At 42.6% G+C, this 18,953-nt stretch overlaps 1 protein-coding gene across 6 annotated transcripts in view; it reads right to left on the reverse strand.

Moving 5' to 3' along the window:
• Positions 1–18,953, reverse strand: part of FNDC1 (fibronectin type III domain containing 1) — a 94,219-nt gene that overhangs the window by 21,505 nt on the left and 53,761 nt on the right. For 3 of the 6 annotated variants that reach the window (XM_081030698.1, XM_081030701.1, XM_081030702.1), the window contains 7 exons: positions 17,610–17,798; positions 13,649–16,198; positions 11,451–11,551; positions 9,534–9,645; positions 8,227–8,643; positions 1,835–1,903; positions 263–406 (listed from right to left, as the gene is read on the reverse strand). In XM_081030698.1, the coding sequence (XP_080886824.1) occupies positions 263–406; positions 1,835–1,903; positions 8,227–8,643; positions 9,534–9,645; positions 11,451–11,551; positions 13,649–16,198; positions 17,610–17,798 (3,582 nt within the window). Of the gene's footprint in view, positions 1–262; positions 407–1,834; positions 1,904–4,058; positions 4,955–7,051; positions 8,644–9,533; positions 9,646–11,450; positions 11,552–13,648; positions 16,199–17,609; positions 17,799–18,953 lie in introns of those variants that run through there. The other 3 variants (XM_081030700.1, XM_081030699.1, XR_013992105.1) reach the window with 3 other exon arrangements.

An 18,953-nucleotide genomic window follows, 5' to 3' on the forward strand; every position in this document is an offset into this window, starting at 1 on the left:
AAGGCAGCCTCTCTCAACTCAACTCTGTCTGGTTCTAAATGTTCCCCTGTTTGCTCCCCAATCCTGACTTCTGCTGGAAGCAAGTTCACGTGCATCTCAGCAGGACTGAGTCACCGAATAACCCCAAATGGAAACTTATTTGGGGAAAACTTCTGCTCCAAATGTACCACCGTGGCCAGGCCAGGAGATTGGTTATACTCTTCTTCAAAGAGCAAAAGTTTAAAACCCATGTTTCTCTGATTAAGGAAGAGAACTTCCTTACCAACAAATCGTTTCTTTCCAGCCAGATCGAATTCTTCTTCAGGAAAGGAACTGATGGTGCCTTCTGATGGGAAAACCACGGGCATGGCAGTGGTGGTGAAGGCCTTGATGGTGGCCGGTGGCCTCGAAGTCTCAAATTCATAATCTGAAATGATGTGAGGGCTTTGTAATTGGGCACTTCCAGAAAGGGGACCGTTTGCAGTCAAAGATACCTTCTTAGGATTCAACTCTACACTAACGCATACACGTTCATATACACACTGTAAAATAAATGCTATGTCTAAACATAATTTGTTTCTAATAAAACAGCATTTGCCCCCATTTCAGACCCCTCAGAAAAGCAGCTGCAGATAAAAGAGAGTAAGGGAAAACAGAAAGCACTTATGACCAGAAAAATGAGATTTAGAATCAAAGCTGGAGAGAGCCTTAGAATTCATCCAGTTTAGCACACTCCCATTACTGGTCCAAGCCATTCTCTACCTAAATGATTTTCCCTTTTAAAGCCATAAAAGATTAAGATCAGAAAATGAAGTTGATTTTTTTTTTTTAAATTTATCATCTGTGTATGGGCTTTTCTTCTGGGGAGGAGGTGGGGTTATTTCTATTTAGAGAACTAATTCTTTAATATCAAAAAAATAAAACTGCTCCCTTTCAACTGCTCAAAGACAACAAGAAAGATGCTTTGTATTTTCAAAGGTGCTAAGAAACCTTCCTTTGCTTTCTGACATCTGCTGTTTTTCTTTAAAGTCTGTTTTTGTTCGAAAGCTACGGGATTAAACCACTACAGCAAGCTTTATTATGATTGCATCAAAGGTGACATTATTCCCACACTTGTGATTTAAGACGACTGGACCTCCGGACAGTAGTAGCTCCAGATAATAGAGCTACAGATAATAGAGGGGACATCCTGTGTGTCAAAAGCTGGCACTGGGGTGGGGACAAGATGCCTATGTGAAGTTCTTCAGCTGCAACTTATAAAACACAGATGAGTCACAGGGTTGTAAATATATCAATATCATTAATTACCATTTCGCGAGTAACTGTTCCAGATCCTACTCAAGGTATTTTGTATTCTTAATCTTATAAGCTTACCCTCCCTTGAAAAGATTCTATGACCAAAAAAAAAAAAAAAAAAAATCTGTAGCATCGCATTTTCAATGTAATTATTATAGAAAAGGAGAGAAAGGGAAGAATGACATGAGAAGTGCCAAGAGAGGAAGCTGAGACCCTGGTTAAACCAAGTAGTTTTTCAAAGAGCAGTGGAAGGGGGAAGCCCAGACCTGGCAGCTCCACAACTTCTGCAGGATGGAGGGCCTGGCAGGGAGAGACGGGCAGCGCAGGGCACTTGTTAGAAAGCTGTATTTGTCATCAAGCACACTGTTTTTCTTTGGATCAAATATTATGGGGGGGTAACTTGGCAGCGTGGGGTACAGCCACCCTTTCCTAAGCATAGCCCCCCCAGCCCAGAGTTCTAAAGGAAATGACAATTGAGATCATGCACTTCGTAATGGAAATAAGATTCTCCCATCAGAAAAGAAATTGTCCACATAATGTGCTTAAAATTCGTCAGTACCTTCATCATAGACAACGTAAGCTTGATCCGTGGGGATCGCAGTGTCGGTCTCTAATCCTGAGAAATCATCTAGTGAATGGGGAGGGGAGAAGGGGTCAGCAAATGCCAGGCTTTCCTTGCAGTTGTCTCAGAATCGTCCCCAGGGCACAACTCATTCCCCACGGTCGTTTCATGGGAATAAGTCGCTAGGGCCAAAGCCTCCTGAACTTTCTCAGAGGAAGAGCATCAGAGCACTGAGATGGAGCACAGACTTTCTCTCCTTTATGCTCCTGAGAGGACGCTGGAGAGCCCTTCCAGCAATCCAAGGAAAGACGCCTCCCCAGCACCGCGACCCTCCCACACAGAGCACTCTTACTGAGCTCCCTTCCCATCACCTCAGTGCCCCTCACCACACTTGCCCGTTCAGCTCTCAGCACGCTGAGGGCAGGGGCCCTGGCCTGTCCTGTCACAGGCCTGATAACAGGCCCTCAGGAAGAAGCGAGGCGAGCAGGACGAGAGTGGCAGCTGGTTCTCAGGATGGGACACAACCCCTCCACCTGTGACTCCTTCCATCAACACACCCTCGATCTCTCCACCCCCTGGATCCTGCATGTCTGGGATCGAGGTGAATTCCTGTCTCTCCTATATTCTAACTTGGCAAACCACACCAACGTGAGTTCCCTGTGTTTCACAAGTCCCTCCAACCTCCCACCCTCTCTCCCCAACTCAGGAGATAAATCTGTACTAATTACACTTCTCAAGTTGCATATGAATTTGGAAATAATATTCCAATGATTACAAATTCCAATGATTACAAACTGGTTGGGCTTTACTTACAAAACGATTAGATCTGTTATGATTGCAGAATTATCCTTTAAATGCAATTTCTAGAATTCCATATGTGATTTTTTGTCTTCCAGGAAGCCCTAATTATAAGAGCCATTATTAAAATGACTATATTAATGACTGAACTGGTATTATGAGCATGAATAACAACATGGTCAAGCAAGGGGATTGTTTTAAGCAAAAAACACGATTTTTGCCTCCATCATCTGGGTACTTTGAGTAGAAGTCTTTGAGAGCACGCAAGGAAATCAATTTATCATTTCTCTACTTGGCGGGTGTAGATGTAGCTGTAAAAAGAACATCTCTCTGTAGTTGATAAAATCTGAGGCAAAAGATTTTCTAACTCAAAAAAATTCAGAGGCATTCCTTCCCTCCTTTTGACCTAAAGCCCACAGCAATTATACAGACCTGTAAACTCAATGCAGGGAACAGACAGGGATAACTACAACTTATCAGATGCCTGCTGGGCATCACACACTTTCATGTCTATGCTGTTTGAGTTCATCCTCATATAAAACCCTTAAGATACATGGGTTTACTATATCCACTTAACACCCACGATTTATATCGTTCCTGGAGTCACACAGCTAGTGAAGGATAAGCTGAAGCTGAATTTGAACTTCCAGCCTCTGGCTTCAAAGACCATATCCTTCATACTTCATAAAACTGCCTCCACTTTCTAAGAGTTGAACGAACCAATCAAGTTGCTTGTAAACCTTAAGGTGTTCTATTAGAATCATCATTCCACAGCATAATAAAGGGGAAATTGAAATAGAGTGTATATAAACCCCTTCACTGAAAAATCATATGCACCAATTTGAATTTTTTTATTATCAGAAAATCATTGATCATTCCCCAGAAATAGTCTAGTATTCTACCGGCCTTTTTTGAGCCTCGTTTGCATGGCATCGTGAATGCATTGGTGCCCAAACAAACCCCTCCAGTGGAGGATGCTGGCGACCTTGCACTGCCTGTCCAGCCCTTCTGAGCATGATGGTGCAAAGCCCCGTGGCCACCGGAAGCTGTGGTGCCCAGTGCCTGCCTCACCATTGTAGTGGTGATACTGGGTGTGTTCTGATGGGGCCATTGAATGTTAACAAGAGACAAGTGGTTAAGTTATCTACCCTTCAGGGGTCACGACGGTCACCTCATGCAAAACTATTAGACATCATTTTTCCTCCAGTCATTCCAATGTCAATATGCCTGGCTCCACGAAGAATGACTTCTGGGCTGGTTGAAATCAGACAGTTTTCAAGTTCACAGCACCTAACGTTTGGGGTTATCTTGCCATTGTTTCCTGGAATACAATTTTCGTTCCCTTGTCAATTTAACTGTTAAGACGATGGTCTTGTTTTTCCTCATTAACAGTTCAGATTAATTTCTTTTCATTGTTAGTTTTGGCCAGGCCAAAAATGAATAAATTGTACAATTGTTGCATCCCAGAGTGGATAAGAAAAGGTTTACTTTATGGGTTCCTGGAATTAAGCATACTTCCTTGAGGTGCTGAAATACTCTGGTGTGGCAGCAGGTCACAGAAATTATGCCTTTTACCTGCAAACTGGGATTACTTCTTGAGATGAGTGACAGTTAAGTCTTCTGGCAAAAGTAAACATTGTACTGAGTAATTTAGTGCTCTTTCTTTTGTAAGACCAAATAAAGTCAGTCATATTTTTCTAAAATAGCACCATCTTGATTCCAAGTAAAAGTAACTTCCAGATGTAATGAAGAATATATACAATATTTTTTAAAAGCTGACCATCGGCATTTGCCACACCCAAATGCCATTTCAAAGCATTTGGAACTACATATAACTGGTTGTTTTATGAATCACCTCAGCGTCAATATCAAAAGCTTCCACGTCTTCATATACAAAAAACTGCCAACCACCAGCCATGTGGGATGGTTTCATCTCTTGAGTGGTTCATCCAAATGGTCATTTAAAAAAAAATGAGTGGAAAATGTCACCAAAGAATGAGGGCCTTAGCTCCAGAGATATAGAAAAAAATTATAAAAAATATTCTCAGTAGAACTTTAGAGAGAAGATAAATGATAGCCATTTAAAACACAAGGGTATTAGCAAATTGTACAGTTGGCCCAGTTCAGGTGAATTTTTAATTCTCTTTGTATTTTCTGTCTTGAGAGTGAGATGTGGCAAGATGGAACCATTTTCCACAATAACTGATGTTTTCCTGAGATGTGCCCCACGGTCATGTTACAAATTGTTGAAGATGTTCAATGAGAGCATCACATTTCCAAACACACATGATACTATCAGATCCACTGCAGAAATGGAACCTGAAAGACAAGGATCACTGGCTTTTACTTCTCAGAAAACAGTGAATGCCTATAGTTTAAGGTATTGTTTAGATAAACAAAGATGAAGAATTAGGTACCATGAAGCAGAAGACACACTATCTACAAGGAGTTTATTATCTAATGGGGAAGTCAGAGCAGACAAAAAGTGTGTGTGTGTGTGTGTGTGTGTGTGTGTGTGTACCAAGAAAGAGGAGTAAAAGCAACAAAACACCAGAAACAAACATATAATATACATTTATGACCACAGGAAGATATACAAAAGTATGGCATCCATAATAAGGAAGTGCATAGATACTGCTTGAATTATTGGAATGGTTGAATAACACAAGGTTATTCCTAGAACACAAAGGAGAAAGGGGGCACGCTTTAACCAGAAGAGCCAACATTGTGAGATCTGAAAAGATTACTTTAAAATTGGAGCACTAGAAACAAAATGTTGGGTTTTGCCAATGGAATGGAATGACAAATGGTCGACTAGATGGAGGTTGGAGAGAGGAGGACTTGAAATGGTGGGTGATTCATTCAGGAATCACTAATGCTGGTTCTAAATCATAATTACTACAACAATAAATATTTCAGGCTACTAGGCTGCAAAATGCCATGGCCAATGTCACTTGGTAAATACTGGTTGTGCATACATGGAGTCCCAGGACTTGTGAGTGTTCAGTATGGACTGTACTATACTTAATACAACAAAAGAGAAGGTGCATGAGAGAAAACACAAACTTGAGAGCAGAGCTAGAGGCAGGGAGATGTGGTACAGGTGGTTCTGTGGATTACGTGTGGGGGGAAACCTGGAACAGTCCCTCTACTGATAGCAGAGTCTCTTACTGAAAGCGTCTCTGCTTTGAGTGTATTACAGCATTTACAGAACGTAGTATGCACGTCAAGGCCACTATAACGTTTTCAACCAAGAAATGGCCAACTCTGTTTTATTTTATAGGATTTTTAAGAGTAATTTTGACTCTGATTTTCTAATTACAGTTGACTCATGAACAGCATGTGGTTAGGGGCACCAACCTCCTGTGCAGTCAAAAATCCAAGTATAACTTTTGACTCCCCCAAAACTTAACTACTAATAGCCTACTGTTGACCGGAAGCCTTACCAATAACATAAATAGTCAATAAACAGTATTTTGTTCATTATATATGTATTACATACTGTATTTTTAACAATAAAGTAAGCAAGAGAAAAGAAAATGTTATTAAGAAATCATAAGGAAAATGCATTTACAGGTTTTATTGAAAAAATCCACATATAAGTGGACATCTGCAGTTCAAATCCATGTTCAAAGGTTCAACTGTATTTTTAAAAAAATGAAATATAGTACCTTACAATATTGTTTAAGGATGATACCTTATTCTCCCCAAATTTAATTTTTTCCTGAGACTCTGTATTGATCTGTATTTATTTTGAAAATGCTGCCTAGAGGCAAATTATTATTAATACTTGGATATTAGGGAATAAGAAGAATGGACATGAATGAAGTTAAAAATATACATACCGGGATTGCCAAAAAAAATGTATATACATGACTTTTACTCATCTTTTGTTATTGGTATATATTGAGTATTACAACCTTAATACAGTTTTTTTTTTCCTTTCTTAAAATGTGTATAACGTTTTTTGGCACCCTCTGTATAATGATTTGCAAAGAAAAGAAGAAACAAAAATGCCAAGAAAAATATTGACTTTCATGCCAAATGAAAGTCTAAAAATACAAAGAAAATGAAAAGAACATGCTATGAAGCCTATATAAAAGCAGGCAAAAGGAAATGCAAAATATTAATAATAATAACAATTATTATTATTATATTATTATAACATAATAATTATTATAATAATGTAATAATAATTATGTTATAATAATTATATAATAATAATAATTACTATTATTGTTATTATTACTAAAGCCAAATCCAAAATCTTCCATTTACAACCAATTATTAAGTAATATCTATTCTAATTATAGTTCAATTTTAAAAAATATACATGTTAATGTATGCGGAAAAGGTCAAGGGAAGTACATAACACATCATACTAGAAATTCAAAGGTAATTCCAATTTGTACTCACTTGGTGAATTGATAGTGTGAGAACTTTCTTCCCACTCTTCCTCAGTAGGTTTCCTTGTTCTTTTCAGTGTGAATTTTTCAGACATATCAAATATTCGTTTATTCAGATTCAGAACTTTTCCGTGAAAAGACTGACTTCCATCAGAGTTCCCATCTTGGATACAGCATTCAAGTTCACACGGATTGGGCTTATCGTGGTCAACAAAGCTGTGTAAGAATTCCAGCACGCAAATAATTGCTGAAATAAATGGTCTTCACTCTGTGTTAGCTTAAAAAGACAGAAGCTTTACAGCAGACACGGCGATTCACTTCACCCTGAAGGAAAGCAGATGAGTTTGCCTCTTCCAAACCTGATGCAAATGCAGGGTGACCTCTTCCAAAGCAGCTCCAACAGGGGCTCAGCAGCAAAGATGGTGACGTTCCAGCTCCACCACAACTTGACCGAAAGTGTCCTAACTCCATTCTTTAGGGGGGGATGGGCCGTTCTCAGTAGGAAGACATGGCAGGGGCAGTCTTTTGAGTATCCCAAAGGAGGGAAATGGCACAGTCCTCCCCAGTGGAAAGGCCCTGCTGCCACCAGAGCCTAGCCATGGAAGGACTGGCATTTTCCAAAGGGAGAGCTGATCAAAAAAGCGTTCAGCTGTCAAATGTGCTTGGGAAACCCAGCTTTTCTTGGAAATTCACAGTGAGACTATTCAATTCTCTAAATGATCCAACAGTAAGAAATTCATTTAACTTTTGTTTAAATCACATCACTAATCACAGAAATACACACACACACACACAGACACACACACACACAAATCTACTAATACCCAGTGGGATACACTTTGGGAAACACTGGTCCAAACTAATAATATCCCATGTCTCAGCTAAATTTTTGACTTGGGTTATGACAAGGATTGCCAGATAAAACACAGGAAGCACAGTCAGATTCGAATTTTAGATAAATAGTGAATAATTTTTCATGTAAGCATGTCCTGTGCAACATTTTAATTTGCTGAATGACGTCCCTCTTGTGACACAATACTATGGAACAAACCTAGTGGGATTAGAAATGCCTGCAGTTGCCCTCCCACCATGCACCCTACTTCCCCTTCTCTGCAGCCTTTGGGACCCTCCTGTGAAATGCAGCACGCTAGCTACAGCAGCTACCATTAGACCGAAGACAGTTACCTTCTTCAGGGGAGCACTCCGGGACCCCACTTGAGGCCATTATCAGGTTGCCATCTTCGTCATGCCGCTCCAGGGTCCCAGGGGGACAGGTGGGGACGGGGGTGGTGGGCTCAGGAGTGGTGGTAGTGGTGGTGGTGGTGGTGGTGGTGGTGGTTTTCATAGTGGTTCGGATGGTGGTCGTTGGGCGTATGGTCGTGGTTGTGCGGCGAGTGGTGGTCGTGAGCCGAGGGGTAGTAGTGGGTCTCTCAGTTGTGGTGGGGGCACGGGTGGTTGTTTTGATGACCTCCAAGCCCACCAGGGGCTTCCCTCCAAGACTCAAAATGGGCTTATCCTGGGCACTAGCCAGGGGTTTGCCATGCCGCCCCTGCCCGAAGAGGGGAAGCCCATCAGGGCTCACCACAGGGGTCCCTCCCAGATCTGAAACAATAGCAAACAAAAGCTGTGCAACAAGTTGACACAATCCAGTGGAAGTGAAAAACAAGTGGAAAGTGTCTTCTCAACACTGATGTATTTGTATATTTTAATCTGTAAAAGGCAAAGAAATAACTAAAAGGCTATCATCTGAGGTAGCAATATCTGCTGCTATACAGAAATTTCTGAGCTTACTATATTGTCCATTACTCTGAATTACCTTATATAAGTTAATAAATATTTCATTGATATGCCCCATTACTCTGAAATAACTCAGTCTCCATTAAGGAACGTAATCTTTCCTCTTTCTTATTCCTACACCAAAGAAGGAAAAGTGTTGCTTTGGACCAGGAATGGCAAAATTTTTCTGTAAAAAATCTAGAGAGTAAATATTTTAAGCTTTACAGGCCCACAGTCTCTGTTGCAACCACTCAACACTGCCACTGTAGGGCAGAAAAGCAAGAGACTATGTTTCTATGTTCCAATAAAACTTTGTGTATGGACACTGAAATGTGAATTTCATGTAATTTTCACATGTCACAAAACATTATTTTTTGACTTTTTTTTGGGCAATCCTTTACAAATGTAAAAATTCTTCTGCGCTCCCAGGCCATACAAAAACAGGTTGTAGTTGACTAACTCCTGCTCTAGGCTTCCCAAATTCAAAAATAAAGCCAAGTGCCACTTTTTCTAGAGTGTAAAGTCTGTAGGAAGAGTATAACTACAGTCGTATGAGGGAAAAATTAACTTCTGTCTCTTTTGAGGTACTCCTTTTCACATGACTAAAAATAACTGGACCAAGGGTACCCATTAAAAATCAGGGGAAGAGGAAGGAAAGGTGTTATTTTACAGCTAAGTCAGTACACTTTTGTTCCTTAAAAACCATCCTCACTTACCCACAATGGTTCGACCATCTCCTCCTAGTTTAACCCGAAGAGGATTTCCGTGCGAATCTTGAAGGTACCTTCCTTCTGCATTCAATACTAACCCACGAACGAGATCCACAACCTAAATCCATGACACAGATTAAAGCCAGTATTGGAATTTCAAAAGGTTCACATTAACCCAACTACATGAATATATGCATGAAGTTTTCACAGAAGGAAACCATAAAGTGAGTAGGCAATATTATTTTTGTCAGCATCATTCATAAGGTTTAACAAGAATCAAGTGCAAAATAGTCCTATTTCATATTATAGTTGCTTACCCATAAACTGTGTAGATTGTTTTAAGTTCCTCAAATATACAAAAGATGTTCAAAATACTTTTACCAGTTAGTATAATATGTGTAACGCTGAAAAGTAGGACACAACCTAAGTGTCCATCAATGGAGGGAAGAGATTAAATACATTATGGCCCATCCACAAAGTGGAATACTATGTAGCCAGTGAAAAGGATTTGGACATTCTACCTATATGGCCATATCCTGATATAAACTCAGGGCTGATTGTTTTGCAAGAATAAAAATATATTCATTTGTGTCTATAAACTTAAAACTGCGAAGAAAAAAATCTAGACAGATGTATCCCAAATTGTTAATAGTGGTTATCTCTGAAAAGTCAATTGGGATACTTATTATCTTCTTCATATATTTCTGAATTGTTTTCACCCCTGGCAACGAGCATGTATGGCTAGTATATTAAAAACCTGAAATGTTTCCATGTTGCTGTTAATGTTAACAATCAAAGTTGCTATAATAAAAAACAACTTAATTTGTAATTGAATTGCCCAATATAGTATACATGCAAAAAGTTTAGATTCTAAGGAATTATAAATCTTGAAAAAAGGGTATTATTATCTCTATTAAGGAGCAAACTCATGCTCTACACTGGTGGTTGTCCAAGTGTATTCTCGGCCCAGCTGTCTCAGAGTCACCTGGGAACCTGTCAGATATGTGACTTGCCAGGTCCCAGCCCAGACCGTATTTGACAATACGGTTCCCTTCTCTTGTCCTTGCGTGATTCTGATTCTTGCTAATGTTTGAGAACTATGACTGTATGAGCAGGCCAGTGGAGGAACCCCTCAAGCAGGCCACTTTGTTGAGTGCTGCCTCAGTAATTAAAATAAAGCTTCCTTATATAAACCCTACTTTTGAAATCTACCCATACAGTCCAATTCAAAATTGTTTACATGATCTTTTGCTTTAATACACATTCTTCCTACGACAAATTTCTGTTCCTTTGAGAAATAATAAACTGTATCTTTCGGTCACCTATGACTGAACATTTCGTGAAGTCCTTCAATATGTTTTCCTCAGCCTTATTGTTATGAATGGGAAGTTTGGACTGAGAATTCCACTATGAATAATGTTTTGATTCTTTGAAAAAATATTTTAAGTCCCTGAGCATTGTACACTGTTCTGCCCATTACCCTCAACTTACTTTACAAAGGATTTGAGACAATTTACAGGAAAATATGCACACCATTTAATTACAGGATAAACAAACAAAAAAATAAAATAAAGCTATGAGGACAGGAAAATAGAAGTTCATTTGAGAGGCCATGCATTAGGTTCTATTTCACTGTGGTGGGTGGGCCCTACCTTTGTTTGATCTTCCTAACCAGTCAAGGCAAACGAGAAACAAAGGTCCATGCTTTATCTTATTAGGTAGCTCTGAGAAGAAAAATTAGTTACTCAGAGGAATCAAAGATTTTTCTGATTGCTGGAAAAAATGTATAGCATATTGACACACGAGTGGTTAAAACCAGAGAGGAAGGAAAAAAGACAGCTTCATTATTGTTACACAATGTCCACCATTTTTCTCTTCCCAATAGCATGAAAACACTGGAATGTGTAAAGAAGTTTACCCTACCCACTTTGTTCCTTGAGGGCCATTGATAATTCTTTGTCCGTTCGGTTTTCCATTACTACCAGGATGTACTTTCCCTTCTACAGTTGGTCTGCCATTATAACCTACACAGTACAAGGAAATAAGAGAATCTAGTAAATTCAACATTTCTGGAAAGTTGGCTTCATACCCATCTATAAGTAGTAACACATCATTTTAAACAGAAACACTAAACAGAATTTTAATCAAAGCTTGTATATATTAGATAATGATAGTCTAAGCTGTGACTTCCACGTGACTGATATGGATGTCAACCCAGAGTACGGTAAAGTCACAGTTTTCTGATACTATTGGGGGAGTGAGAGTGTTCAGCATAAGTAAATTTTCCAGATAAAGTTTAAGACCTTAGTAGCTGTAGCTTTATTTTAACCAGCTGGAAGTTGGAGGGAGGAAGGCTTAGAAGGGCAGCTAAGTGGACCTGGTACTTCCTCTCTGAGCAGAGATTTCTCAAGCAGCCCCACAGAGCTCAGCAAGCTCTGAGCCAGCACTGTGTGTTTATACTCAGCGACTGACGATGGGGACCTGAGTCCACTGGTAATGGTCGTGTTTAGTATAATCTGCTGAGAAGAGAGCAGCTAGGACGTTTTAGAGACAAATTTCTCTGGCTTTCTAAGCCTCTCTCCCTCCAACTTCCAACTGGTTAAAATAAAGCTTGTCTGTTCCCTTCTCTTGTCCTTGCTCTTCATCTCAGGCCATTTCTCAGCTACAGTTCATGAAGCCTCTGCTGGGCACACTCTAGTCCAGCCCCCACGGGATGAAGGGCTTGGGCTTTCTGGCAACTATTTGCCTGTCAGACTTACTTCTCTTGCTGAAATAGTTAATGAAAATTACATTTGTACTGAGTTTCCACAATGTAGAGGGCTTGTGAGTTTTACATTTATTATCAGGGTCTCAGGTTTGCTTAAAATAGTCCATTTTAATGGAAAACTGACCTCAATGTGGGGCATGTATTCCGTCTTTACTTTGGGTTAAACCACAAAACACATTGTACAGAATGACTAAACACTAATACATTCATTCAGGAAGTTCTGTGAAGTCCTGATTCCATGCAAGGAGAACACAAGGACCACTTAACTGAATGCAGACTGGTGGAAAATGCCTAGGGTCCTGCCCTGGGGTCCAGGTAGACTCCAGTGCATAGCTGTCTAACTTCAGCCCTCAGTGTAACTCCTACATCTGCCGTTTACAGCTCTGCGTGACAGTCATCTTTAACACGCATTTTCTGGAGGTTTTAAATAGCATTCACAGGGCGGCCAGATGGCTTAGTTGGTGAGAGCGTGAGTTCTGAACGACAGGGTTGCCGGTTTGATTCCCACATGGGCCAGTGAGCTGCACCCTCCACAACTAGATTGAAGACAATGAGGTGCTGCTGAGCTGCCAGAGGGGCGGCCGGATGGCTCAGTTGGTTAGAGCGCACTTCTCAACAACAAGGTTGCCGGTTCAATGGTGACTGGACTGGGAGCTGAGCTGCGCCCTCCACAACTAGATTGAAGGACAATAACTTGGAGCTGATGAGCCCTGGAGAAACACACTGTTCCCCAATATTCCCCAATAAAATTTATTTAAAAATAATAATAATAAAAAATAAACAGCATTCACTGAGTGCAACATCTAAGCAATTCATTCATACCCAAGGCATTTGAGTTTGCCCCACGGTATGTGCAGTGAGAGTTTTATATGCAGAACCAACAAGAACAAGATCAAGCTTACACCGGTAGTATTTAATTTCTTGCTGTATTCCTTAAATGTACCCTGGCATGTGAGCAACTAACAACCTAAAATACAGGAGTCTGGGTTTGAAATCATGGCCATGACACATTTTCACAGATGAAGAGGTTAGGTTAGGGAATTCAAAGAGGCAGAATGGGATAGTGGAGTGACAGAGGGCTGTGGAACCCCAGTGTTGGGGATTGGAATGGCAGCTCAGCCACTTCATAGCTGTCTGACCTCCGCAGGTCGCTCAGTTGCCTCAGCCCAGGCTTCCTCACCTGAAAGCAATGCAAACTCGAGATGGTTAGAGGATGCAATCGCGTTACAGCTGCAAAGCGCTTACCACAGGCCTTGGGCGAAGCAGATGCTCCATAACCTTTCAGAAGGCTCTCAGGAATTGCTACGAACCCTACTGAAAACCGTAAAGAAAATGTTCAATTGAAAACAAGTACCTTGTCTGAAAGGGGATCTCACAGGCTGGCGCGAGAGAGGGTTCCGGAACCTGGAGTTCATCATGCGCTGGCGCAGGGAGAGCATGGGGGTGGTGGAATCGACCGGAGGGGCACGGGTGGTGTACCGCGGCCGGGCAGAGGTGCCCAGAGGGGCACTGGGAGTGACAGAGCCGCGAGGGGAATGTCTGGGCGGGAGGTGCGAGGCCCTCGGGGAGCTGCCTGCAGGTGGAGGAGGTCGCCGCACGGGCGTCGCGTTCTCGTCCTGGGGGGCGCTTCCTCTCGGGGGCGCAGGCACAGAGGCGGACTCTGTCTCCTTAGCGCTGTTCCCATCCGCGTATTTGCTGCCCCTGGGGTCGGATGAGGAGCGCCACTTTGAAAGAGAGGAAGAAGACAGAGGGTCCTCACCCTTTCCTCGTTTAAGGAACCCCACGTCTCCATCCTCCTCCTCAGCTGAGACCGACTGCGGAGATTTAGAGGTTAGGGGGTCTCTCTTGAATGGTGTGGCCTGCGACACCCCGTCCTTCTTCCCCACCGCCTGGGGCCCTGCTCTGGCCGGGACCCTGGTGCGGGCGTGGGCGTGGGGCCTGCTCGGCCTCAGCGAGGATCCTGGTGGTCTGCGGAGGTGACTGTCCCCCGCGCTTCCTGCTGGAGCCTCCACTTGCCTGTGCTTGGGAAGGGACGGGGTGGCGTCCTTGGCCGGCGCCCAGTGTGCGGGCGGCCGCACACCTCGGGCCTCTGCTTCTGTGCTGTCGTCGTCATGGTTTCCGGGGTATCTGCTCTCGGAATCCTCGTTCTGATTCTGGGGAGATGTGGGGGCCACCCCTCGGGAGCTCGCCAGGCGTGGGGACTGACTGCCTCTGGAAGTGTAAGGGTCCGAGGAGGTGCTTTCCCGGTACGAGGAGTGGGGACGCCCAGCCTGGGGGAGCACGGGCTTCCTTGGGGGCGCGCTGGCCCCGCGGTGGTGCTGTGACTGCGCTGCGGGCAGCCGAGCAGGGGACAGGTGGGTTTGGGGAGAACTCTCCTCCTCGGCCTCGGCTGTGCTCTGCTGTACTTCCGGAGCCTTCGGTGACAACGATCTGTCCTGAGGGTGCGCACCTGCCCAGGTTCCCGCGGATTTGGGGTTCTCTGCCAGGGGCTCCTTCCGCGGAAGGCTCGTTCCTCTCTGGGGGACTCTTTGTAGGTGGTTTACGCCCCGAGAGGCTGGCTGTCTGAAGGAGGAAGGCACGTGGTCATTGACGATGGTGGCAGGAAGTGGCTTTTCGTCTTCTGCCTCTATGTTCTCACCATGGATACCCAAGCCACGCCTAAGGTCAGAAGCTCGATGAGAATTCCCTCTTGAGTGAACTCGGGGAGACATGGTGGACAGCGGGGCGCTGGAGGACTGTAACCTGGGTCCTCGGCCACCGCCAAATCTGTTTGGGGATCTACCAAAGGGCTTGTTTCTGTGCAAACTGAAATGTCCAGAGACAGGGGGACCTGCAGGCAGCCGGGCCCGAGGCGTCGTGGCAGTGGCCTCGTCCTGCCTCCCTTCATCTTCTGTGTCATTGTCACTGTTGCCATCAGGGACCTGTGTCCTTGAGGAGAGACGCGAAGAGACAGAGGAAGACTTGGTAGGGCGTGATGGCACATTGGACGTGACAGCTGGGGCATCATGATGGTCCTTCCAGCCCCTGGAGAGCGGAGACCCGGGGTGTGGTTCCGTGGGGAGCGGACGAGATGACCCCCCATGAGGTGGAGCAAGTCTCAAGCGTGGGGCTGAAGCACTTGAATTTTCCTCTCCAACCTCAGAATGGGGTGCCCTCCGAGCCGGCAAGGCTGGTTTTGCACCGTGGTGCACGGGGTTTCTGTCCCGCCCAGTACTGGAGGCCGAGTGGCGGCTGGGCCCCACGGCTGGCCGAGCGGAGGCTGTGCTCTTGGGCCGAAGATGCTCGGAAGAGGCAACCTTGGGGTGAAGGGAGCCTGCGGCTGGCTCTTCAGCCTCTTGGTCCAGTGAGTCATTATCAGCAGAGCTGGAAGGCAGGTTGGCAGAGCCCTGAGGGCTGCCCTCAGTGGGTGTGTGCGGAACAGAAGAGGCTGAGGCCCAGGGGGAGGGCAGCGAGGAACCAGACTTATCTACGCCTTCCTTTCGGGGTAGCACTGGCGTTCGGGCCCTCACTGGAGTCCTTCCAGAAGCAAGGGCTGGGTGGACAGATCTGCTTGGTGGCCTCTGCTGTCGCTTCTGGTCCTGGGTCTCCGAAGGTGACGTTGGCAGGTCCCCTTGGGAATCCAGCGCCTCCTCATCTGTGAGCTCTGTCGACTGAAGCTCCAACCCTTCAGGCTTAGGATGAAGCTGGGGTTTTCTGGGTACCCCACCATTGGCCAATATTTTGTTCTTCAAGTCAAGAAGAGGATTCTTGACATTTCTACCTCGAGGAGAAACCGGCACATGAGTATGTTTTGAGGAAGCTGGCGTTTTGGGGGAAGATGAGGGAGGCTCGGGTTTTTCAGGTCTCCACTTCTCCTCTGTGTCTGTTTTCTGCTGAACTTCAACATTGGACTCACTGGTACTGGCTGGAATAGATTTTGAAGAATTTGTCATCAAAGAAGAGTTTTGAAAGTTGTGCAACAGAAAGGGAGTAGTTAAGATGATGGCATGGAGGCGTTTAAAAATGGTGATTATAATTGATAACTTCTCATTCTTTAGGACATTGGACACTTATTTTCCCAATGATTGCAATCCCTTTTAAAGTCCCATTTTGCTTTAACTAATAGATGTAGTTCTAGAAAATATGTGTAAATTGACTTCCTATAAATTGAATTAGGTTATGTCCCAGCCTATTATTTAAAGGAATTCTCAAATGAGTACTTTGAAGTAATCCATTGATTTTGCGAAAGCATAGGATTTTCTTAAAACTAATTGTCAATATGTTACAAGTGTATTATGGCTGTCCTTAACAATGTAGGCAAGAAATACATAGACGCCTGGTACAAAATGTTAACTGATCTATACTCATAATGTTATGGGCGGGCAGGGGCGGGGTTGTGCTTGACGGGCAAGTGCCTGAGGTGAGCAACAAGTTTGTAATTTTTGAAGCATTACAAAAAATTTCCTATTCTCCCTAACATGTCTTTACTTGCTTCCTCCTTCTCTATTCAAATCTCTTTAATAATGGATACATTTGTAATTCCAAAGCAATGCCCAAAATAAAAAGAATCCTGAGGTAGGCAAAACATTCTATTAATGTACCCTACCATATACATTTTCTTGAGAGCAGGATTAAATGAGGAAAGAGATGCTGTCAGGGAGGGGACTTTGTATAGCAGTGGGGAACCTGAAAGGAGCAAACTTCATCCATTTCAGGTTTTTCCAGGACAGAACTGTTTAAGATTGCGGTACTGGGGGTCCTCACCGTATACAATGAAGGCGAGAGCTACTAATATTTGGTGTAAATGTGGGGAAGCAGAAAGGAAATCACAGTCCAAAGAAATGCCCCACTCTATTTTTGGATTTTATTTACCTGCTTGGTTTTGACCCTGATCAGATAAACAAGGTAATTGAATTTTTTTCTGAGTAAAGCTGCACTCCATAATAACGGAATACAAGCTAAGCATTTTAATTGCTATTTAGAAATTGAAGAGAGCTAACAACTGAAAGTGTCACATTATCTTTATAAAGCTGTCCTTTCCCTGTCAACATAAACCCCAAATTACACAGTGACATAAGATTACTCACATAATTCATACATGTATTTTATTGTTATGTGGTAGTAGTAATTAATGTTATTGGCAATCAATAACATTTTAGTCTTTGGGGAGATAATTTATAAAGGGACTATAATGGTATTTTAGAAATCAATATGTAAACTTAGCCAAAAAAAATCATCAATGGAGCAGTTCTAAACCCAAGAGCCATGATTCATAGTAACGTACCACAATTAGCAAAAAGAGAGATAGGAGAGAGACGCAAACACAAAATGCTTACTTGTTGGCATAGCGACAATGAAGGCTTTGGAGTGAGGCCCCATTCCTCTCCGGTTTGCGGCCCGGATTTTGAAAAGATAGCGTTCCCCAGGCTGCAGACCATCCACTAGGGCAGAAGTAGTCTCTCCAGGGTAGGTGAGGGACTTTGCTCCAAATGGCTTGAGAGCCGGGGCGTATGAAAGAATGTATTCTGAAATGATTTGGCAGACGGTTGGAAGGAGGAAACTGAAAACAGTCCTGTGTCCAGCAGACAGACTGTATGGGCAGGATGAATTAGAACGTGCATTACTAAGATGAATACTCTAGCAATGCACGCCAAGTCAGCAGCCGGAGCATAAAGATCTAGGAGACCATGAACAAGCATTCACTCAGGCTACTGGACAGGGCTACGTAGTTAATTAGCTGGCAATTGTCCGTTCTCAGCGAATCCAACATATGGAACCCAAGAGGCCAGTCTTCATACAATTTACCAAAGATAATTACACCGTGTTTGGGTTTTTTTCTTCATTGTATTTATATACTAATTTGCTATGACAGAATTAATATATCCTGCCTAGAAGAAACCATGGAAAAAGAAATGACAACTGCTAGGAATTGATTCTGAATAGCTGCTGGTAGCTTCAAGAGTTCCAGTTTATTAATCGGGGCTATTTTGATTTGCACATTTAGCCAATTAAATTCCACATTTGGAATATAATTTCACTTTCGTAGGAATTATAAAAGTTCTTAATATATGCAGATAAGAACATTTCACAGCATTTAAAATTGAGGAAAAGTTGCTAAGTAATAGATTTATGCAATATCCAATGTTGCCATCTTTAATTGGTGATATCTATAAACATATAACACCCCTGATTGAAAATCATAGCAAATTCAATGCAAGCACCTAATGTATCTCTACAGTATGTTTATATGAAAATACTGTCACATAAGGAAGCCATGTTTTAAAGCACAATTTTCACCCTCAACTAAAAACTGTATCCCTATTTTCCTCCCAATGAACTCAAGATTTACAAAATTTGGTAAATTAGTATGACTAAGAGCTAACCAAGAAAAATAATTAGAATTCCAGAAAAACCAAGCAATTATCATCCTTCCCAGGGGAGTAGCATGCAAGATCTTTTCTTTTACCTAAGAGCTAATCTTTTAAAAGTACATTCATTTTAAAACTTTCATCCAAAAATGCTTTTGCAGCATTTGTTGGGAGAAAAAACAGCATTCTTTTCTCATTGAAAATGAAGAAACTAGTCATTTGTGGTGGTCAAAAGTAAGAATTAAAAGAACATACTGTCTAAAAATTTTGTAATTCAGATTCTTTTATGGATTCAACTCATCTGGAAAAAAT

This window comes from Rhinolophus hipposideros (genome assembly GCF_964194185.1).
Source record: "Rhinolophus hipposideros genome assembly, chromosome: 3".
Taxonomy (NCBI): domain Eukaryota; kingdom Metazoa; phylum Chordata; class Mammalia; order Chiroptera; family Rhinolophidae; genus Rhinolophus; species Rhinolophus hipposideros.